The sequence below is a fragment of the Rhinatrema bivittatum genome, unplaced genomic scaffold, assembly GCF_901001135.1.
Source record: "Rhinatrema bivittatum unplaced genomic scaffold, aRhiBiv1.1, whole genome shotgun sequence".
NCBI lineage: Eukaryota > Metazoa > Chordata > Amphibia > Gymnophiona > Rhinatrematidae > Rhinatrema > Rhinatrema bivittatum.
Genome location: NW_021820738.1, coordinates 62749 through 87121, shown reverse-complemented (window position 1 = coordinate 87121; position 24373 = coordinate 62749). Strand labels below are relative to the sequence as shown.

Sequence of the window (24373 nt, the reverse complement as noted above, 5' to 3'; positions counted from 1 at the left end):
AATCCCTTTGCTATATAAGAGGATACTTTTCAAATGATTTACCGTATATGGTTAGAAAGTGTTCTACCTGCATTAATCTGCTATCTGAAAACTATCCTCCCTCAATGAGGCTAAAAGAAGCACAGACTTAGCCATATTAAGAGGAGGCATCCACGGGGGTGGGAGGGGGGGGGGGGTGTCTAGGTTGGGGAAAGGAAATAAGGCAGGTAAATTGCATTTCTGTCTCTATGCATATTTTCCATGAAAATCAGGTGGAAATGTCCATAGGTACTTTACTTTCTGTCGAAAACTGGAGCGAAGACCACAGGTTAAAAGTATCTGTGAACTTTGCCCCAATGCAGACAATTTGAAAATGGTTCCCTTAGGAGTGAATTTTCAAAGGAGTGGTAGGTGTGAAAGCAGCATACACGCGTGTGAGTGGCTTGTTCTGGCATATATGCTATATAAAAAATACAAAAAAATCCGCACATATTTTTGATTACTTTTACCTACTTGAAAAAGCGGCGATCTAAGGGGTGTCCCGGGGTGAGGCCAAGAAGTCCGCATGGAAATTTCTATTTCATAAGAGATTTACATGAATACATTACACAACTTACTCTGACAATTTTACACCTGCTGATCATCTAGCCCAACTGATGTCAGAATAGTCTATTGTCTGCTCTTGGTTGGGCGGGAGGTCTGGGTGAACTGGAGGGGGGAGCTCAAGGCGATGAACCACGAGGGTCTGGACGACCTGGAAAAGGGCTGGGTGAACTGCTGGAGGGATCAGCAAGCTGATGAGTTCAATCACGCGCGCATGTTTTAAAATATACCGACTCGCACAAAATCTGAGTTTTGTGCGAGCAAGTTCTATTTTTTTTTTCACAAGTAAAATATATGTGCACATGTTTATAAAGCAGGTAGGAAAGCTATGCGCTTTCATGGCGTTGCAGGTATTCCTGCTTAACCAAACATATGCGCATATGATGGGATAGACATATGTGTACGTTATAATCTGAGCGGCCCAGATACTCGCAGATTATAAAATGCTGTAGTACTTCTCTGCACAGCCAGATACACATGTATATGGGGCCACTCAGGGTTGTTTGAAAGTTATCCTCCCTATGTAGTAATATGTTCTGCTATCAGTAAGTCTTACAGCAACTTTTAAAATCATGCTGGAGAGTGTTTTCGCCGATTTGGTGTCAACTCTGTTCAGTATGGAGTAGATGTTCAGATGTGAACCTAACTGCAAAGTTATATGCACAAAATAACCTGGTTTTCAAAGACATGTATGGTAGGTAAGCAGGTTGGGATAGTGATTGTGGTATAGAAAGAGAGGTTAAAGAGAGACGTGTGTAGAAAGAGAGGTTAAAGAGGGACATGTGTATTTTGTATGTGAAATAGGTATCTCTATGTTCAGATTATTGCACAGGTTTACGTTGGCCCTTGAGGTTGCGCTCTGGCATAGGAAGGATGAAAGTTGCTGATGTGATGCTCCCTGGCAGGAAAATATCAGACAGGATGCAGGCGGTGGCACAGACACTATTAATGGGTGCAGAACATTTTTACTGTACCTGGAGAAGTGTAAAATTTGAAAGGCTTTTGCTTTATGCAAAGTAAGCCAATAAAGATATTGAGGGCTGAAGCGACAAATTGTATTAAATGCCTGGGACTGAAGATTTCAAATTGTCAAATGGCTTTAAAGAAGGCAAATACATACATAGTAGCATGGTACATGATGTCAGACAAAGACTGCAATGGCCCATCCAGTCTGTCTAGCCAGGTGTTTAGAGTTGTGACTGCTGCTTCTTGCAGGTTACCCCCATGCCTTCTTTTCAAGGTTGTAACTGCCGCTCTGAGCAGGTTACCCCTGTGCTTTCTGTTTAGGGTTGCAACTACCCCAGCACCATCTGTTTAGGGTTGAAAATGCAGCTTTGTGAAGGTTATCCTGTGCCTTTCCTGGAAGCAAATTATATTCACATCAGTGTGGTTTGAGGTTTGAACCACTGCAGATTGCCCCAGTATTATGTTTCCATCTTCTTGCCAAAAAGGGATCCTCTGCGTTTATCCCATGTTTTCTTGAATTCTGCTACAGGCTTTGTCCTCACTACCTCCTCTGGGAGGGCATTCCATGCACCCATTATCCTTTCTGTGAAGAAATATTTTCTGATGTTTTTCCTGTAGCTTCAAGCTGTTACCTCAAGTTCTACAGTTTCCTTTCCACTGGAAAAGATTTGCGAGTATGTTAATATGTTTCAGATAATAAATGTCTGTATCATAGCCCCACTGTTTCTTCTCTCCTCTACTACACTGTCTGGCACAGATACTGTAGAAACTACAGCCAGTGCTTTTTACAGAGTGGAAGGATTTTCTCATAGAAACATAGATAGAAACATAGAAAATGAAGGCAGAAAAGGACACAATTGCCCATCTCGTCTGTCCTGCAAGCTCACATCTTATATGATTCACAGACTGTCGAGGTCTGGGCCTTGTAGATTACTTGTGTGAGTTGTGTCATGGTTAATTGGTTAAGGGTAATATATGTCACATCTGTAAGTCACCCCCTTGATTATTTGCATACCTCTACTTCCTCTTGTGCTATTTGATTTACACTGGTACATCACCCCCTGTGTTTGCTTGTTTACCCAGACTGCCCCCCCCCTTTTTTCCCCCAGACTATATAGTTCATGTCTTAGTTTCCTGCTGTCAGATTTTTTAACTGTATGAAGGATCCTGCCTCTAACCTGCCTCTTTCCTCATTTCACTTCTCTCACCTCTAGGGATCTGTAGTAGTTATCCCTGCCTCCAATGTGCCTCTTTCCTCATTTCACTTCCCTCGCCTCTAGGGATCCAGGGTGTTTATCCCATGCCCTTTTGAATTCCTTCACTGTCCTGGTCCTCACCACTTCCTCCAATAGGGCGTTCCATGCAACTACCACTCTCTCTGTGAAGAAATATTTCCTGACATTCAATCTGAAATGTCCTCCCTGGAGCTCCATTTCATGACCTCTAGTTCTCCTTATTTCTTTCCAACAGAAGAGGTTTGTTATTAAAATTGTGTCATTTATGCCTTTTAAGTACCTGAAGGTCTGTATCATGTCTCCCCTGCTCCTCCTCTCCTCCGGGGTATACATATTTAGGATCTTGAACCTCTCCTCGTAAGTCTTTTGGTGGAGATCCCCGACCATTCTGGTCACCTTTCTCTGGACTGCCTCCATCCTATCTCTGTCCCCTTTGAGATATGGTCTCCAAAACTGAAAACAGTTCTCCAGGTGAGGCCTCACCAAGTGTCCACTCTGTTGCAAATCTTAGTGTCATCTCCGAATAGGCAGACTTTATCCTCTATTCCCCCAGGAATGTCGCTCACAAAGATATTAAATAATACCGGTCCTAACACTGAACCCTGTGGCACACCACTCAACACTGTTCTTTCTTCTGAGTAGCTTCCATTGACCATCACATGCTGTCTTCTATCCGACAACCAGTTTGTAATCCACACCACCATCTTGTCACTCAGTCCTAAACTTCTCATTTTGTTTACGAGTATTCTGAGAGGGACCATTTCAAAAACTTTGCTAAAGACCAAGTAGAGGAGAGGAGTAGCCTAGTGGTTACATTACTACCTATACTTCACCTCGAGTCCTAGGTGGACCTCCTATAGTAGCATAAATAGCTAACTGCTACAAGGGGCTTGCAGATAGTCTCTCTCTCTTTCTCTCTCTCTCTCTCTCTCTCCATAAGCACTTTACAGCATTATTGTGGTATTATCACAAAAAGTATATTGCATGTGATAGTTACTGCTTTTTGATAAATCTAGGCCTTATTTTGTTGAGCTTTGATTACCCTTCCACCATTTGGATTTGGAGGGTGACTTGAATCTCCATTCCTCTTTGCCACCACTGCTGCTCGCGAGCCATGTGGGGCTGTTGCTGCTCGCGATAGGTAGGAGTCAGGGCTGTGATCGGGGGGAGGGGGGCAGCACAAGGCAGAAGGTGCCTAGGGTGCCTAATCCCCTTGCACAGGCCCTGAATACAGAAAAATAAAATTCCAAGAAATCACAGTCTCAGTCAATAGTACAATTGCGCGCCCTATCAATAGTACTCTTGGTAGGAAAAAACTTTCTTGGTCATGTCGCCTGGTAGTACCTGCAAATCTGGATGCAGATCCTGAAATCCAGTGAACTGGAACTGGATTCACCTCCTTAAACAAAAACAGGATGAGCCTCTGCTGATGCTTCTTCAGATAGCAACTCTAAAATGGCTTTTCTTCAAGCTTGTCAATCTTCTTTATGATGCCAGCTAGGAAACGCCACTCTTTATTCAACTGCAGCAATCTCCCTAGACAGCTGAGAAATGGGATGTACTTCTCTCTTCCTTGAGACTTCTGGTTCTTCAATAATTCTCGGTTGTGTTAAAAGCTTCCCAAGTCTGAAGGCTTAGAAACACCGAACTTAGGCTTGGACTCCAGCCACCTTCCCAGGACAGGAGTCAGGAAATACTCTCCTTTGGAGAGACCAACCAAGAGAACTTCTCTTTCCCTGCAAGAAAGACCCAAGGACCTTGAACTAGAAGGGCACAGAAGTTTTATTAAACTACCATATATACTCATATATAAGTTGAAAAAATTTACCCCAAAACTGGTCTTTAAAATCATGGTCGTCTTATCCACAGGTCAATCCAAATATTGCCGGTACGATGGCACTTGCAGTTGCGCAGGCACATCCTCCCCCCCCCCCCTCCCAAGCCAGGGTCTGATTGGTGCACTTAGAACCACGTGGTTCAAAGCACACCACTGGGACCCCGCAGGGGAGGAGGGAGGATGTGCCTGAATGACCGCATGTTTATCATCGTCCTCATAGCAGCAGCGAGGGATCCAGATGAATTGTGGGGGAGCAGCTGTCCTACCGCTACACTGGGAGACCATGGGGGAGGAGGAAAGATGTTCCTGAGCAAGTGCCGTTGTTGTCCAGATAGCAGCAGGTGAGTTAAGGAATCGGGAGCGGGGAAGGATTCAAACAAGAGGGGCAGCCATAGGGGAGAGAAAAGGATTCTGACAGCCATTTGAATAATGACATCTTACACTCAAGAAAATGAGTACTGAGAAGAAAAATTGCATCTTACACCATATTGCTGAAACTGAAGGTTATAGAATGTGCAAAGGAGGCCAATAATTGTGTAGCTGCAAGAGAATTTGACATTAGTGAAAACTCATCAGAGATTGGTGAAAAAAATGAAGATAAGCTGCTAGAAATGCCAAAGTCAAAGAAAGCCTTATGTTTCAAAATTGCGCCTTTTCAAGGAATGGAAAAGATTTGAATGACTGGGTAATGGAATGCAGACAGAATAGCTACATTGTGACTTGCTTGAGCATTAGGATTCATGCCCTTCAAATGGAAAAAGAAGAAAAATATTCAGTGACCAAAGGTCTGAAGGAATTCACAGCATCATCTGGTTGGTGTTCGGAGTTCATGAATTGATATGGATTCATGCCTTCAACAGCACACAAAGATTTCATAGAAACCGCCTAAAGAGCTTGATGAAAAGAAAATGTTTGTTCCACAAATTCATTATTCAGCAGAGAATAAATAATCTTCAATATGAATAACATTGGTAATATGGAAGAAACACCTATGACATTTGATATGCCTGGCAATTGCACTGTAGCTGGAGTTGGTGAGAAGACCATACTTGTAAAAACAACTGGTCATGAAAAGACCCATTTAACGGTGTCCTGTCTTACCTGGCAGATGGCACAAAACTGCATTTGGTGGTAATATTTAAGAGGAAAACAATAACGAAGGACCTAAAAACTCCAGCAGGTGTAACTGTTCGGGTTCATCCTAAAGGCTGGATGGATGAGGAGGGAACCAAAAGATGGCTGTGTGATGTGTGGGGCAGGCGACTGTCGCTATTGGTTTGGGATATGTTCCGCACACATATAACAGAGGATGTGAAGGACGATGCAAAGAAAATAGTGATCATATTAGCAGTGATTCCAGGAGGTCTGACATCAATACTCCAGCCGTTAGATGTCTGTCTCCACAAGCCTTTCAAGGACCAATTACGGCATATGTGACAACAATGGATGTGTTCTTTTTTTTTTCAAAATACTTTTTATTAATACCGGACAGGCAGACAGCAGCGGCACCAAACAGCAGTACCAAAACAGTACAGTCCAAACAACAAATAATAGAACTCCAATAATACAATAGGGAACCTCTACCGCTGCCCCCGACACTTTTTTAATGGTGTTATGAATACAACCCCTCTACCCCCCTCCCCCCCCAAACATACCCCAGCCACACCACATTCATTCCACACTCATCACCTACCCTATACCGCCACCCCCCTAGTCGTACCAAGCCAATCAAAGGTGTAGCCATTAAGGCGTAGTCCATCCTGTACTTCCTGAGGAAAAAGCAAAACACAAGTGTCCCAGCACCGACAGTAAACCTTGTCCGGTGTCCGATGGCCAGCTAAAAAGTCCAGACGCTCCATTTGTGCCAAGGAGGCCATACAGTGAATCCAAGCAAGATATGAGGGGCGTGACAGCGGTGTCAACCAGTCAGCCAGAATTGTACGACATGCCAACAATATGGCAACTCTTTCAAATTTAGCCAGTGATCTGCCTCCTGGGATAGATGTGAGCGCAGAACTGCCCAACAGCACCTCTCCTACAGCAGACAATTTGAGTCCAGTACAGGTAGCAATCAGCGCCAAAACGTCCTCTCAAAAGGTCTGAAGAGATGAACAAGAGAACAAACGGTGAGGCAAGGACCCCTCCACTACGCCACATTTTATGCAGAGCGGCGAGGAAACCAGCCGCATTTGAAACCAGCGGACATCGTCACAATATATCCAATGCAGGATTTTGAATTGCGCCTCTCGGGCACTGAGATCAGAAAGCAGCCGATGCAAAGATATAAATGAAGTGGCGATCTGAGCCTCCGAGACAGGTGAAGCCAAAGCTTTAGTCCAACGATCAGCAATGTGCAGCATTCGGCTCATGCTACTAAGGCGCTGTCCCAACTTTTTCCAGCCAGAAATAGTATTAGCAAGATACGCAGTGTCAAAAAAAAGATCCGCAAACTTAAGTTCCTCCATGAGCGCTGCCGAGGTCCAGGCGAAGGACTGCAAGTAGTGTCGGGCTTGCAAAAAGGCATAAAACTGTTTCGACGGGAGTTGATAGGTGCGCTGCAGCGTAGTAAAGTCCAGGAGTTGTCCATTCGCAGGGTCATAGAAATAATATGCAAATATAATCCCCTTATCCGCCCAAGATTGAAAAATAGCACCACTATCCCGCCCTGGTATAAAGTCCAAATTATGTACCAAAGGAAGCAGTAAAGACCGAACCTCCGACAAGTGATTAAACCTATGCCACCACTTCCAAGCCCTTATACAAGGATATAATAAGATAGTGGGATAGAGTGTTCCACTGCGCAATCTAGTACTCAGCTGAATTATGCTCAAGGGGGAATTAGGGGCCGTCATGCGGGTCAGCATCCCCGCCGCACACAGTGTAAAGGAACCCGTCATCCGTTCCCCCACAAACCTAAGCTGGCAGGCCACATTATATAAGCGAAAATCTGGCATATTGAGCCCCCCTCGCTCCCTTGGTAACTCCAAGATGGAGTAAGCCAGTCTCGCGCGGGCCCCCTTCCAAAGAAATTTCTGGATACAAGAGCGCAGACAGCGAACATCACTCCCCGTCAGCCAGCATGGTACCATATGTAATAGGTAAAGGAGTTTCGGCACCATCACCATCTTGACCAGGGCACAGCGGCCAAAAAGAGACAGTGGAAGAGGGGTCCAGGTAGCTAACTGTGCCTTCAACTTAGCTAAACAGGGTGATATATTTAGAGCATATAAGTGCGTTAGGTTTCTAGGGACCCATACCCCCAAATATTTAATCTTGTCCGGTGCCCAGTGAAAAGGGAAAGGGCCCCCCAAGTTGCGGGCAAGTGTGCGTGCAATGCTAAAGCCTCAGACTTAGCATAGTTAATATGGAGTCCCGCTACACTACGAAATTGGTCAAATAAATGGACGATAATCGGCACACTGGTACGCGGCCGGCCAACAAAGAGCAAGATGTCATCTGCAAAAAGCGCCACTTTAGAGGGTGTCCACTCACGCTGATACCACTAAAAGTTTTTTCCCCACGCAACCGAATAGCCAGTGGCTCTAAGGCCAACACAAAAAGCAGGGGAGAGAGGGGACAACCCTGCTGCACCCCACACTGTATAGAAAAAGCCTTCGTGGGGTTGCCATTAAGCAGTATAGTGGTGCTCAGATTAGAATACAGCGCCTTTATCCATTGCAAATATGCCCCAGAAAGGCCATATTTTTCTAATACCCAGAACAGGTACTCCCAAGACAGCGAGTCAAACGCTTTCTCGGCGTCTAGACTCAAAATCAGTGCTTCCGCCTGGGCTTGATAACTAAGGGCTGCAATTAGCCTACGGATATTACGTACCCCCTGACGTCCCCGCACAAACCCTGTCTGGTCCTCATGAATCATAGTTGGTAAGAGACCCTGCAGCCGGGCTGCCAACACCGAAGACAAAATCTTAATATCCACATTGAGCAAAGAAATGGGGCGATAGGAGCCAACCTCTAAGGGGTCCCTCCCTGGCTTAGGTAAAACTACAATAACCGACTGATTAGCCACCTTAGAAAGAGGAGCAGTATCCAATAACCCATTAAAGTAAGCCTGCAAGGGCCTCAAAACGGAAGTCTTCAATAGTTTATAATATTCAGAATTAAACCCGTCTTGTCCCGCTGCCTTACCAAGTTTTAAGCTCTGAATCACAGAGTATATCTCCTGAGTAGTAATCGGACAGTTGAGAACCAACAAATCCTCCGGAGATATACTCGGCCAGGGCAGCCCTTGAAAGAGAGTCACCTTAGTATCCATAGGTTTAGTGCCATATAACTGGGTGTAGTATTCAATAAACCGGGCCTCAATCGCACTTGGGCCAGTCTGATGCACACCATGAGCATCTCTAATCCCTGTCACTAATTGTTTCGCCCCCTTGGCCTGATCAAATGGGACATTAAACGACTGGCCCGATTCCCATACCTATAAAGCTGATAACGGTAATAGCGAAGGGATTTGGAAGCTCTTAAATGTAATAAACTATTTAAGGCATCCCGGGCAGTATCCAAGGAGACCTTGGCTTCCGGCGTCAGAGTTACCATGTGTGTCGCCTGAGCGGCTTTCAAAATCTCCGTGAGTTTAAGAATCTCCGCATTGAGTTGCCTATTTTTTTTTTGCCACATAGGCGATAATGACTCCCCGCATCACCACCTTCCCAGCCTCCCAAAACGTCCCAGGGTGAACATCTGGGGTACTATTATGGGTCGCATAATCCTCCCAACTAGCCTGCAGGTGTTTGTGAAATTCCTTATCTAAATACAAATCAGGCCGCATGCGCCAGGAGAACGGGGGGCGAGGGCCCTGTCCCCACTGAAGGGTGACCGTGATCGGAGCGTGATCTGATAGGGAGATAGCCCCAATTGTAGCCTCAGTAACCTTGGGGAAGCACTGATCAGAGACCAAAAAATAATCCAGCCTAGAATAGGTATGATGGGGGTTGGAAAAAAAGGTATAATCCTTTTCTAGAGGATGAAGGACCCGCCACACATCTAACAGGTGCAGTTCGGTACAAAGGCGGTTGATCCCCATGGACACATCTAATGCAGCCGTAAGTTTGGGGGAATTAATATCTATATGTTTATTAGCCACAAGGTTAAAATCACCACCCAATATGAGACTATAATCTGAAAACTCCAGTAACACTCTAGTGAGCGAGGCAAAAAACCCAGGGGAATATACGTTGGGGGCATATACATTACAAAAGAGAAGTTTGTGTTGATACAGGGTACCCGCTACAATAACATACCGCCCCTCCTCATCCTGACAGAGCTGTGTAAGCTGGAAAGGTAACGCCTTATGAATCAAGATGGCAACTCCCCTCTGGCGCCTGTTGTAAGAAGAGTAGTAACACTGGCCCACCCAGTCCCTTTTTAATTTCGCATGCTCTCCATCCCCCAAATGGGTTTCCTGTAAATATACCACTTGCGCTTTCATTCGTTTAAACAGCGCGTTCAATTTGGTGCGTTTTATCGGGGAGTGAATGCCATCCACGTTCATGGATATAAGTTTAACCGGCGCCATAATACAGCACAAAGATCCCCAATATGTGCAGCCCTTGTGGGCCCCAGATAACAAACATTATACTGACCCCGAGGCCTCCCAGCCTAAGCCTCGCGGTAAAAGGACTTAGCAAAATCGCAGAACTAATTGTCGGCTCCCATGAAGTACAGAACAGATTATCCCCTCCCCTCTTCCCCCCCCCCCCTGCTAATCCATCCATTCACATACACAGCACATCCACACCCACACATACTTATACACCCCCAACAACCCAACCCTCCACTACCACCTCTGCTCCCAGAGGTCTAGGTACTCTAGCTGACCTTATGTACAGACTAGGGACCAGCCACCTCCAGCCTCACTCTCCCCCCCCTCCCCCACCAGCGACAATCATTCCTGAGTAATAACGTAAGCAAGGCTAAACATTAGAACAGAACAATTAGAACAGAATCCAACGATAGGTATGGAAGTCCAATAATGCGGATCCAAGGACCTCAAAAATAAAGTCCAAAACAGAAGTCTAATGCAAAAAAAAAACACAGGGTTGATCACTTAGGAACGGTACACTTCCGAGGCATCCAAGTCCCCGCGACGGGTAATCACCCTGGTCAGAACCAGATCACTCGGAGCAATAGCTCTCCGACTCCGTACAGAACGCCAGCACTCCGGGTACGGTAAACCACAAAAGGGCGGCATCTCCTTTTCCCCATTCACCCTGCCCCTCAGGCCTCTCCATCAGGCGGCAGAGTGGTGAGAAATCTGTCTGCTTCTTCCTTCGAAGTAATAAAGAGAGTTCTATTTCCATGTTGAACCCTGAGCTTAGCAGGGTACAAGAGGGCAAACCGAATGCCCCTCTTATGAAGCGCCGTGCAAGCAGGGGCTAAGATGTTGCGTTGCGCTGCGGTGCCAGCAGAGAAATCATTGAATAACAACAACCGGTGACCGGAGTGCTCCAGAACTTCCTTTTTTCGATAGGCTCGCAGAAGCTGTAGTTTGTGATCCCAATTGAGGATCCGGGCCATAACTGGGCGCGGCCGCCCCTGTCCTTCCCGTACTGGGCCCACTCGATGCACCCTCTCACATTGGAGGGTCCCCTCAGCTAGGTCCAGGCCCACCTGCTTAGGAAGCCAGCTCTCCACAAAAGCCTTTAGTTCAGCTTCCTTGACTTCCTCAGATAACCCGATAATTTTCAGGTTGTTTCTTCGGCCCCGGTCCTCCTGCTCCTCCACTTTGATCAGCAGCTCCTTTTGCTTACCCTGCAGCTCCGCCACGTGGCGTTCCGAGGCAGCCAAGCGGTCCCCCAAATCAGACAGGGTCCCTTCTGCAACATCCAGGTGCTTAGCGTGCCCCTCCACCGCCATTTTTATCTCCTCCATTGCCGTTTGCAGGCGAATCAGACGGCTGTCCAGGGCATCTGTCACTCGCTCAGAGATTTTGCGCAACGCTTCTTCGGTGATCGAGGCCACTACGGGTTCTGCAGGGGAGGTAGTCGCCGCCATTTTGGCCACACGCGGTCGATGCGGTCTGCGCTCAGCTTTCCCTCTGCTGCCTGTCCTGCGCATCCCCCGCCGAGCAGCACACAGCCGCCGGTGCAGGAACCGTTCCGGTCGCTAGCCCAGGGGAGAGAGGCCCAAGTAAGACAAGAAATCAGGTTTTTTGTAAGGTAATAGAGAGCGGGGCTGCGGAGCTCAATCCCCCTGCTTCCGCCTCGTCTACGTCATAGCCGGAAGTCAACAATGGATGTGCTCTGGTCAAGTAAAGTTAACAAAAGGAGGGAACCTGATGAAATCAGACATTGATTTGGTAGTGAAATGGGTAAAGGATGCCTGGGAGTCAATTCCACCAGAAATGGTCAAGAAGTCATTCCTGAAATGTGGCACTAGCAATGCTATGGATGGATCAGAAGATGACTCCATCTATGAAGACAAAAATGAATCAGCATCTGATTGGAGACAGCAAAGACAACGTTTACGCTGATGGCATCACCAAAGAACAGTTCCACAATTTATTCAGACATTCCAATAATGAAGAATTGGACTTGGAAGGATATGAATAAAAGAGAAGGATTCAAACAGCAGGGACAACCATGGGGGAGGGAGGCAAGGATTCATACAGCAGGGACAGGACATTTTTTTTAAGTTGCTAAATGATGTTTCTTATAAGACACTTTATTCTGCTTTTAAAAAATAAATAAAAGTGATTTTCTTAAGTTATCAGTTTGTTTCTTAGTATGATTTCACCATTTCATAAGCCTCCTAGGTTTTACCCTTGACTTATCCTTGGATGACAGATAAATCTTGATTTGGGGGCCCAAAAAATACCCTCGACTTATACATGCGATCAGCTTATACACAAGTATATACGGTACTTGCAGCTCTCACTGGGGTGTGCCAAATCCTTTCACAACTCCTACTCTCTCTTCCCCCATACTCGGGGTCTGTTGAGACTTTGAGCCTACTTGAAAGGGACAGTTTTGTGTCTCCCCTTATATATATATAGTTAATTATGAAAAAGGAGTCACTTTGAAGACAGTTTATAACATTTTCAATGAGTTTGAAATGAACAGGGACTTTAGCCCCAGTGTTTGAAAACAGTTTTCTCAGTCTGCACATCTTGCAAAAATAATTTAGAAGATATAAGCAAGAGTTATAGTAAATTTAATTTGTAGTGAGCATGGATTTTAAAACTAAAGAAGAAACAGAAAATAAATCAATAGCTCCTTAATTGTGTTAATGTCTACCTGGCAATCTAAAAACTTGAATTTGTAGATATTTGTACATCATATTCAAAAGAACCATAGAACCCAGAGTTACTTTTTTATAAGATGTACAATGCTGACTAAAAGGCAAGGAACATATTTTGATTTAGATATGACATTAGACATATTAACATTTAAGCTTACCACAGACTTGCTCATCACTCAGGTCTCCACAGTCATCATACCCATCACAAACAAAGCTATAATTAAGGCATTTCCCAGTGTTACAGCGGAATAAGTCCTCACTGCAGTCTGCAAAGTAAACACAAAAAGGAAAGCTCAGTCAATCGATTTACTGTTTTAATTAACCATACAAAACCTCCCTTAATGTCCAAAGATGGATAAAATTGCTTACATAGAGTGGGCAATTTTCAAACTGTCTGCTTATGTGCAAAGTCCACAGATACAAAGATTCTGCAGAACATATGCCCAGTTTTCAAAAGGAAAGTACATATGTATTTTCCCTTTCAAAATTGCCAGGGCACAAAAGTACCAGCAGATGTTTGCACCTGCTTTTTGAGTGGTAGAATTTGTAAAAAAAAAAAAAAAAGCAAAGATTTGAAAAATACAACCGCTGCATGTCATTTTCTGATGGGCTCAAAGTGCACATGTTACGGAACTCTGCATATACTTTTAATCAGATTGAGAAAGGGCAATTTCTAGACTATTTACTCTTCTTGTTCATTGGATATTAAAATGAAAAATGCTTAAAAAATATAAAAATATAAAAATTGAATATACATAAATATACAAAAAAAACTGAATGAGAAATTTGGTAAATAGATACTGTGACCGTACATGACGAGAAGTCCGGACGGCTCCCTTTAAACATTTAGGAGCGCGTCGTCAGGCTTGCCGATACGGTCAATTTACTACAAATCTTTTAATGCTTTATGAGGGATATCTGAGCACATATAATTTGTTTTTGGTTTTTCCTTTTTTGATAAGTTTAGTATGGTGGATGGAAAAACAGTAGCTCTCTTTTTGAATTCTTGTCTATAAATTTGCCTGAAGTTCAGCTGACCCTTTACCCCAATGAAATTTCCTTGTGTGCAACTGAAACATTAGTCTCTGTTAGTACAATATAATTCCATAAATATGTTTGTACGTATTGTCTGTATTGTAGAGTGTTAGGTTTTTGTTTGCTCTAAAACACTTTGCTCAGTATTGCATCACGAAATCTATAGGCATTCATGCCACCGTGTTTGTAATGGTTGACAACCAAGATTAAAATTCTCATTAAATTGCATTTTGCATTTTTATGCCACCTTCCTCCAAAAAGGACCCACAGCAGCTTACAACAGAGAAATGCAGATATATAATAGCATTTTCAAGCAATAACATAATAATAATATATCAAAGAAAATGCAACAATTAACACAAAAATATATTAAATATGGGCATATAATGAAATCATGAGAATTTTATTTTTGTCTTTGAAGTATATGTTTTATTTTATGTACTATGTTTACACTGTTTTTATGTAATTAAGATTATGTATGTTACTTTGTTCCCTGCCCCGAACCTTTGGAGCATGTGGGTAAATAATATTTAAATAAATAAATAAATAAATGATTAATAAATCGTAATCATAGCCATAGAATCTCTAATAAACTCAAAACATAATCTGGAATTTCCAAGGAATGAGGCATGAGAATGCTTGAGAATTTATCTGTAAAAATGTGAACTATGTTGCTAGTGCTGCTTTGAAAGTGCTTCAGGTGCTATAGTTCAACACTTGTTTCAATCATTCTAGTGAATATGGTTTACACAAAGGAGTGAGAACACTGTCTCCCAGTATCTTTTAAGCATATCATTAGTAATTACAATGGGGGAAGAAATACTGTACAGCCTTTTGAACCGGATCTTGGAAGCATTATACAACAGTATATGGTTATGGTTAAGGTAAATAGTGCTTACTTTCCTATAAAATATAATAAAATGCTACAGTATGCAAGGGAAACTAAATAAGACTTAGTCATAATACAATTCAATTTTATATCCCTCTGAGTGAAACATGAAATGAAATTTTGACATAATCCGTGAACAAAGCTAGAGATCACCTACATGTCCACCTAACATATAGATCCCCTTACCTATCTCATATACCTTCTCTTAGGCTCCACAGCAGAGACTCTTCCTTCTACCACCTGCCTACTTGAATTTACTGTGACCATGAGTTCTTACTAACTCACTACCGGGCTGATTCTTAATATATCTCACACCTTCTGGTGGAATAATCACTGCAGATCCCTAGAGGCTGAAGGATGGAAATAAATAGATGGGCTAACCTATGTTTATTTACAAAATTTAAAATCCACACTATCAACTCTTTGCCAAGTACTATTCCTAACTAGAAATTTAAAGTACTTCTCGCTGAACATACTATATATTGCACTCCTACCACTACATAATCAAGCAACTGCAAGAACTTAATATGATCTAAATAAATAATTAAATAATAGTTAGTTTAAAAATTTAGTAAATATAAATGATACAAAGTCCACAGTTTACAAACAGCTCACCTTCATTTAAAACAAAAAAATATAAAAGCTATACCAAGAGAGTCACAATTCAGATTTAAATGTCAATCAATTCCTTACATTAAATCAATAAAGGCTTGCTCCATCAAATTCACCTTTAACAATTTATGGAATTGTAAAACAGAATTTTCAGACTTCAAATTATCAGGTAATAAATTCCAAAAAGCTGTACCTCTTATTACCAATAATTAACTGTTCCTTGCTTTCTATATGAAGTACTTGCTTTACAGAGGGCAGGGCACCTCTAAAAGACTCTGAGAAGCAGATGTAAGGGAATGCAATGATTTATACTGCCTTGTGACAGAGTACGTAGCCAGGAGCCCCAGAACACCAAATATCTGGCCCAATCCACCTTAAAGTTGAGTGCAGCAAAGAATTATGGCCCCAGGGAGGCCTAGGAGACAGGCCCTGGAACACCAGGAAAAGGCAGCTCCTGTAAGATTGCTGAACTGGTTGTTTGTAAAGTTGAAACTACGTGAGTACAGAGGGAACAGGCATCCCCTGACAATAGCTAGCCTAAGATTATGGTGTTTGGGAAGTGTGAACATAAATTATGTTATAAGGCAGCCCCTGAAATATAGCTGACCTCTTTTGTTGGTTTAAATGTGAAAGGTTGATGTTTGACACTGTAAATAAAAGCACTTAAAGGAGAAAGCCTTGACTTCTCATGTACTATCTGTGCCACACGCCTAACAACTGACTTAAGACAGCCAGGTGCTGACTCGGAGAGTACTTCATAAATTAACATAGCCATTTTAAATTTCACTCACCAATAATCAGCAGCCAATGCACTCTAAACAGAATAGATGTCATATGCTCATGAATCCTAACACCAGTAATCAGCTGCAGCGCCACGTTCTGAATGATCTAAAGCCGACCAGCATATAAAACATTGCAATAATCAAGTGTAGCAGTAACTAGAGCATGTACAACCGTCTTCAGATTAGACTTGGATAAGAAAAAGGCTTCAGACGGCGAAGCACATGCAATTTTTCACCACTTTATTTTCATGTGGTCTGCAATATAGGTAGTATCAATCTCAAACCCCAAATCTTGCACCTGGCCTTGGATGGGCTCCTCAGCTCCTCCAAAACTAAATGTCAGGGGAATCTCCAGAGAAGGAAATCTAGCCAAATATACCATCTCTGTCTTTTTCATATTCAGAGCTAATTTATTAGCAGACATCCAATCACTAATAGCTTATAAACAGTTTCCAACTTTAAGGGGGTTATTTACTAAAGCTAGCGCACGCGAAAAGGGACGTTTCGCAAAAGGGGCGGAGTCAGGGCAGCGTCTGCCCCGGAAGAGGAGGAGTCGGAGTGGACGCCGCGAGGACATCGCAGACAGTGAAAAAGTAAGAACCCTTTTCGCTGCCCATTTCGCGCCCAATAGCACCGCCTTTTATGATGGCGCTATTGGGTGCGAAAGCCGGCAGCGATCGCACCCAAATGCTTCACCCCCCGCCCCCCGTTAGCGTGCGATTCAGGGAGCCCTGCGACATTGGTAAATCTAGGCCTTAGCTAGCACATTTTCCATACCTGCAGTAACAGGTAAGAAGAACTGAAGATCATCAACATGCACACAATAGCCAACAGCAAGACGGGCTAATAGTTGGCAGACAGGAAATATACAAATGTTGAAAAGAGTGTCCAAAAGGGTTAATCTCTTTAGAATACAATTTGAAAAGAGAAGACTGATCACCTCCTATAACTTAAAACTTGCAGATATCATTCTGATATTCTTCAATTGCTGACCCAGAATTAAATGGTCCAGTATCTCGAAGGCTGTGGTTATATCCAATAAAACCAAAAGAAAATCAGTTCTATTGTCAAATCGGCTTTAAATAACCTCAGTGGCAGACAGTAATAAGGTTTCAGTGCTGTGACCAGCACGAAACCCGAACTGAAAAATCATCTAAAAGTTTCTGTTTACCAATAAAGTCATGAAACTGACCAAATACTGCTTTCTCAACTACTTTAGCCAAGAAAGACAGGGTAGAAACTGGCTGAAAATTAGGTCAAATGAATCTAACCCAGGATTCTTTAGAACAGACTGAACAGAGGTGACCTTTAGGGACTCAGGGATTTGCCCTGTTGATTAAGACAAATTAACAAATTTAGCAATTCCAGCACTCACATTATTTCTTAGTAACTTTGTCTCCATTAGAAAATTGAAACATCAGACAATAGATAATATTTAAACCTGCAATAACCTAAGTAATTTCATTAACAGAAACATCACCAGAACTATCCTATCTTCTGGCATCAGCAACCTCAAATCCCTCATCTTCTGCTCTCATACTATTAAATTGAGAGGAAATGGTTTGACCTCTGTTATAAAGAAACTGAGCAAAGTTCTCGCTCCTATGTGATGCAATGCTATATTGATTAGAAATGGGGGAAGTAATCATAGAACATACTATATAAAATATCTCCCTAGATCTGTTGACTGCTTTATGGTTTGTACACCGCTTAGATCAGATTAGTCTGTGGTAAATAAAAGCTTAAAAATAAATAAATAAAAATGATAGGGATGTGATGTTTGAAATGCAATAGGAAATGTCAATGACAATTTCTGTTTCATTTTTTTTATACAGAAAGAAAGAAAAAAATGAATAAAATATTTGTTTTTCATTTCTTGCTGCCATTTTTAAAAAGCCGGCTATAAGAGCCTCTCTGGCTGTCTCCACCTTCCTCCCTTTGCAGATCTCTGCAGGCCCTCCAAGCCTCCCTCTCAGTCCCTCCTGGAACCCCTGAATCCCCTCTTAACTCATCGGCAGGTTTAAAGGGCAGGAGTTCTGGTGCTGTTTTTCAAAATGGCATTGGCCAACCCAAGGCAGGTTCTGCCATACAACAAAATGGTGCCAGCTTAGGTCAGCCAGGGTCATTTTGAGAAACAGCGATGGTGGGGCACCGGGGATTGCACTTGCCCCCTTTAAACTGGACAATGGAATACAGAGGTGTCTGGGGGCTGAGGGGACCATTCATTTTCACCGGTTGGGTGGGAACCTGGACTGGACCCTTTTATTTTTGGTTTTCTTTATCATTTTGTTTATTTTATTTTGGTGAAATGACAAAAAAAAAAAATCCTTAATGAAAACCAAAGCAAAACAAAACTTTTTCTACTGTACACTCTTAGAGGCCGATGCAATAATGTTTGCATGCATGGCGCCCGCAATGTGTCACGCTAACGTGACCCGCTGCGGCTGCCGGTTATTCAGACCAACGCTGGTAAACTCGGCCTCAGTTTTCATAACCTGCCTGTCTGCCAGTAATGAAAACCAACGCCAAGTTTATCGGCGGCCATTTTCATTACTGGCAGACGGCCAGTTATGAAAACCAACGCCATGTTTACCAGCGTTGGTCTTCATAACTCAGTGGTCTGCAGAGTTATTTTATTTTATTTTTTTTACTTTAAAAAAGAAGTACAGAAAAGCAGATTTTTCAGCTTTTCTGAACTTCTTTTACCTGCACTCCAGGCAGGAGTTAATAGCTGAGCGATAAATGTGCATCTGAGACGCACATTTATTTTTTGCATGCGGAGTGAATGAGTAATAGCCTCATTCACATGCATTTGCATGTAATGAGCACTATCTCATTCACTCCGTGTCGGTTGTGCGTTAAATAGGTGCTAATCCCCCTATTGCATTAAGGGGTGGATTAGCGCCTATTTATCCCGTGTCTGACTGCGGGTTATACAGTGCGCTCGGCTGAGCACACTGTATTGCATCGGCCCCTTAAGAAACAGCAGAATTCCTCCAGTGGTTACTTAACACACAACCAGAAGTTCTCCACAGGATTTTTAGGGATATCTAGCTAATCCTTCAAGATAATGAGAGTATCAGGGAAGACGTTTCACGATGTATCATACAGAAAATGATATAGCCTACTGTATCACAGAATATATTCTGATGTAATCATTCCCCTACCAGACAAAAAGCACAAATACAAAACTCACACCTAATTTTTCTGTATCTCCTCCAATGAACATTCCCTAATTATGGGGTCTAGTCATTAAACAGCATTAATGGAATTATCATGTGAAAAGAGTTTTCAAATAATAAAGTTACTGCTATATCAGTATAGCATTATTGCTTTCTCGGTCTATGTATATATCTATAGATATATACATAGACCAGATATATACATACTATAATACACAGTAAACTCATTTTTTACTTCAGCAGTAATTTATTCATAAGAAAAGGTAGTATGGAAATGACAATGCAAATGAGGACTTATTACAAATTCCAGTATTTTAATGAGCTGGAATACTACTCAAAATGAAGATAGCATGATAATGGATCAAAATTGCAAAAGTAAGTATTCAGGTGCTTTTCATTAAAATAAAATAAGCTGTGAAAAGCACATCACAAGAGAAATAATGCCAGCTGCAGGCAGACATTAAGTCTGACTAACCTACTATATAAAGCCAACAGCTTAGGGCAAACTTCGTTTTATAGCTATGGAGTCATTTACAGAGAGGGAGAACAAGAGATACTCAGGAGAGAGAGAGAAGGACAGACACCCACAGTACCTGAAGCTACAGAAGAAGAGAAGAGGTTCTAGACTTACAGAAATATTTATTCAGACACAGTCCGGGTAGCAAATTTACCCAGATAAACTTATCCGGAAACAAATTCAATAATGCAGTTGCACTATTGAACATAGCCAGCTATCTTATAGTTAGCTGGTTAACTATAGCTAGCAAACTTTAGGACATCTCTTTGGCCTTACCAGATTTACAGGTTCATTTTTCAAATGATAGTGCATCTTTTAAACTAGAACAAGGGGGATAGCCGACAGTCACTCAGCAGAGCATGGTTCGGAGGAATGTATCCTTGAAGGATACTAATGAAACAGGAGAGTTAGGACATCCCAAGAGAGGTTCCAATAAAAGTAAATGTAGTCCATCTGCCTATATGTAAAAAATCACCTGAGCTAAAGATTTCCAAATTATCCCTAACAACTGAAAAGCAGGTTGTTAATACAAACAAAAACCACAGTTTGAAATGTCTGAATGCCAATGCCAGAAGCTCTAAGAAATAATATGGGAGAGTTAGAGTGTATAGTAGTAAATGATGAGCTTAGCATAATTGGCATCACAGAAACCTGGTGGAAGGAGGATAACCAATAGGACAGTGCTATATCAGGGTACAAATTATATCACAATGATAGGGAGAATCAACTTGGTGGGGGTGTAGCACTTTATGTCTGGGAGGGTGTAGAGTCCAACAGGGTAAAGATCATACAAGAGACTAAATGCTCAGTAGACTCTATATGGGTAGAAATCCCATGTGTGTTGGGTAAGAGTATAGTGATAGGAGTATACTACCATCCACCTGGACAAAATGGTCAGACAGATGATCAAATGCTAAGAGAAATCAGGGAAGCTAACCAATTTGGCAGTGCAATAATAATGGGAGATTTCAATTACCCCAATATTGACTGGGTAAATGTAACATTAGGACTTGCTAGAGACATAAAGTTCCTGGATGTAATAAATGGCTGCTTCATGGAGCAATTGGTTCAAGAACTAATGAGAGAGGGAGCTATTTTAGATTTAATTCTTAGTGGAACACAGGATTTGGTGAGAGAGGTAACGGTGGTGGGCCCCTTGGCAATAGTGATCATAACATGATCAAATTTAAACAAATAACTGGAAGGGTGACAATAAGTAAATCTACAGTTCTAACACTAAATTTTCAAAAAGGAAACTTTGATAAAATGAGGAAAATAATTAGAAAAGAACTGAAAGGTGCAGCTACAAAGATTAAAAGTGTTCAACAGGCATGGACATTGTTTAAAAATATAATCCTAGATGCGCAGTCCAGATGTATTCCACGCATTAAGAAAGGTGGAAGGAAGACAAAACGATTACCGCCAAGGTTAAAAGGTGAGGTGAAAGAGGCTATTTTAGCCAAAAAAACATCCTTCAAATATTGGAAGAAGGATCCATCTGAAGAAAATAGGATAAAGCATAAGCATTGTCAAGTTAAGTGTAAAACATTTATGACAGGCAAAGAGAGAATTTGAAATGAAGTTGGCCATAGAGGCAAAAACTCATAATAAAAACTTTTAAAAATATGTCCAAAGCAAGAAACCTGTGAGGGAGTCAGTTGGACCATTAGATGACTGAGGGGGTTAAAGGGGCTCTTAGGAAAGATAAGGCCAAAGCAGAAAGACTAAATGAATTCTTTGCTTCCGTGTTTACTAATGAGGATGTTGGGGATATCCAGTTCCGGAGATAGTTTTCAAAGGTGATGAGTCAGATGAACTGAACCAAATCACTGGAAACCTGGAACACATAGTAGGTCAGATTGACAAACTAAAGAGTAGCAAATCATCTAGACTGGATGGTATGCATCCTAGGGTTCTGAAGGAACTCAAAAATGAAATTTCAGATCTATTAGTTAAAACTTGTAACCTATCATTAAAATCATCCTTTGTACCTGAAGACTGGAGGGTAGCCAATGTAACCCCAATATTTAAAAAGGGTTCCAGGGGCAATCCAGGAAACTATAGACCAGTGAACCTGACTTCAGTGCCGGGAAAAATAGTGGAAATTATTCTAAAGATCAAAATTGTAGAGCATATAGAAAGACATGGTTTAATGGAACACAGTCTAGATTTATCTAAGGGACGTCTTGCCTCACAAATCTGCTTCATTTTTTTGAAGGAGTTAATAAACATGTGGATAAAGGTGAACCGGTAGATGTAGTGTATTTGGATTTTCAGAAGGCATTTGACAAAGTCCCTCATGAGAGGCTTCTAAGGAAACTAAAAAGTAATCAGATAAGAGGTGATGTCCTTTCGTGGATTACAAACTGTTAAAAGACAGGAAACAGAGAATAGGATTAAATAGTTAATTTTCTCAGTGGAAAAGGGTAAACAGTGGGATGCCTCAGGGATCTGTACTTGGACCGGTGCTTTTCAATATATATATAAATGATCTGGAAAGGAATACGATGAGTGAGGTTATCAAATTTGTGCATGATACAAAATTATTCAGAGTAGTTAAATCACAAGCGGATTGTGATACATTACAGGAGGATCTTGCAAGACTTGAAGATTGGGCATCCAAATGGCAGATGAGATTTAATGTGGACAAGTGCAAGGTGTATTAGACGCCAAGAGATGTCCGATTAGAAATTTTTTTATTGATGGAGACGGATTCTTTATAAAATGAGCCCGACTCAGGCCGAGTTTCGCCCCCACAATGGGGCTGCCTCAGGGGGGCTGTATGTAGTAAATCTTAATGTGTATGAGTAAAAACTCATAACAATTGTTTCTTGAAGGTTTTTAATGAGCAAAGAAATCGCATGTACCGTCTCTCTTCTAATCGTGAACATCATTTTATAAACACGTACCTGCCATTAACTCATAAAATAAAAATAACATAGTAAGTGTAATAAAAGTAAGCAGAATATAACACCCCACCATTAATACAATTGCAGCCCCTTGCTTTGGGGTTGTAGCCTGAAATGTGTAGGGGCCACACTCAGTCCCAGAGTTAAGTCCTCTCACAGTCTCAAAAGTACCAAACAGTCCCAGGGCATGGATTCTTCAAATGGAGGGAAGGATACACCTCCAGGGACCAGAAGCCCCCAGCTGTCACAAAACCTCTTATTCCCAATCTTCTCTCAATACCACAAAGATGTATCTCTCTGACTGAAAGGTCCTATAGCTAGGTAAGGTCAGCTCTTCTCTTTTCCCTAATCACAGGTAAGGTCAGCTCTTCTCTTTTCCCTAATCACAGCTTCCTCCCACCTCAAAAGGCAAAAATATTCTCAAACTCCAGCAACCACAAATCTCTTGTGGCAAGTTACCACTGTCTTTCCACTGGTTGTGAGATAGGCACAGGTCTTCTCTACCCTGTCCTCCCAAAAGCAGGGTTTTCCCTTCCTGAGCCAGGAAGGAGATTCACAAAAGGCAAAACACTTCCAGAAAAATGAACCACTTCCTTCAAAACCTGAGGCAAACCCTTCCAGACAGGTTGTATACTGAACAGGGAATTGCCTCTTCCCTTCTCCAATACCTCTGATCATGGGGCCCAAAAATGGAGACAAGGGACTCCAAAAGAAACAGGTCCTACTTTTTCAAATATCCAACAAAAATGCCACACCACTCTCCAGACCCACCTACACCATTCCAGCCAGATTCAGAGGAGGTGCTGTTAAGAACAGTATACCCCTCTCCTATATTCCTAACCCAAGGCTTAAGCTAGAGCCATCTAATGGAGACCTAGCAAGCCTCAATATAATAATGATCAAAGCAAAGTAAATCCCACTCACCAGTTCCCCCCTTGCTTTATGGTAAACATGAATCCTTTTCCACATAAACCTGTGCTCACAGGGGTGCTCTCTTGCATGTACCTATGATTAATGAATCTGCCTTTGTTCTAGTAGTTTCAGATCATGATCCTGTTCTGGAGATTCCAGATCGTGTTCCTGTGACTCTGGAGGACTTGCAGGATCCTGCACTCATAGAAGGCACCATCATTTGCTTATAGAGGAATAATCACTTCTATGACTGTGGCTCTTGGACCCTGCAGGACTCTGCACAGAGTGTGCCTTGCAGCTTTTGCCTATAAAAAAAAAAGAGGCACCACAAATAACACATTATTCCTAGTTGTTAAATCACTGTCACGATTCAGAGGGCTAGAATTAAGTATCATCCCTGTAGAAGTGGTGCAGGGCTGCAGGGCAGGACTGGAGCTGGTCTTCTACCTAACCAGCTATCTCCTCTGCAGGTTGAGTCCTTGGGTTCTTGAGGCCGATAGGACTTGTCTTCTGTAGAATATCATGGTTGAAGCTGGATTCAGGCACAACCTGGGAGATAGATAGGGGCAAGGTTGGTACTAAAGGCAGATAGGAGCTGGATACAGACAGGGCTGGAAGCTGGGCTGGTACTGAGGGCAGACAGGAGCTGGAAAT

The 24373-nt window shown here is 42.4% G+C and overlaps 1 protein-coding gene across 1 annotated transcript in view; it reads right to left on the bottom strand.

Moving 5' to 3' along the window:
- The window catches only part of LOC115082055 (atrial natriuretic peptide-converting enzyme-like), a gene marked incomplete at its 5' end in the record, with an annotated part of 217134 nt that overhangs the window by 132446 nt on the left and 60315 nt on the right, over window positions 1-24373 (bottom strand). Inside the window, one exon of the mRNA XM_029586317.1 lies at window positions 13040-13147. Within this exon, the coding sequence (XP_029442177.1) occupies window positions 13040-13147 (108 nt within the window). The remainder of the gene's footprint in view (window positions 1-13039; window positions 13148-24373) is intronic.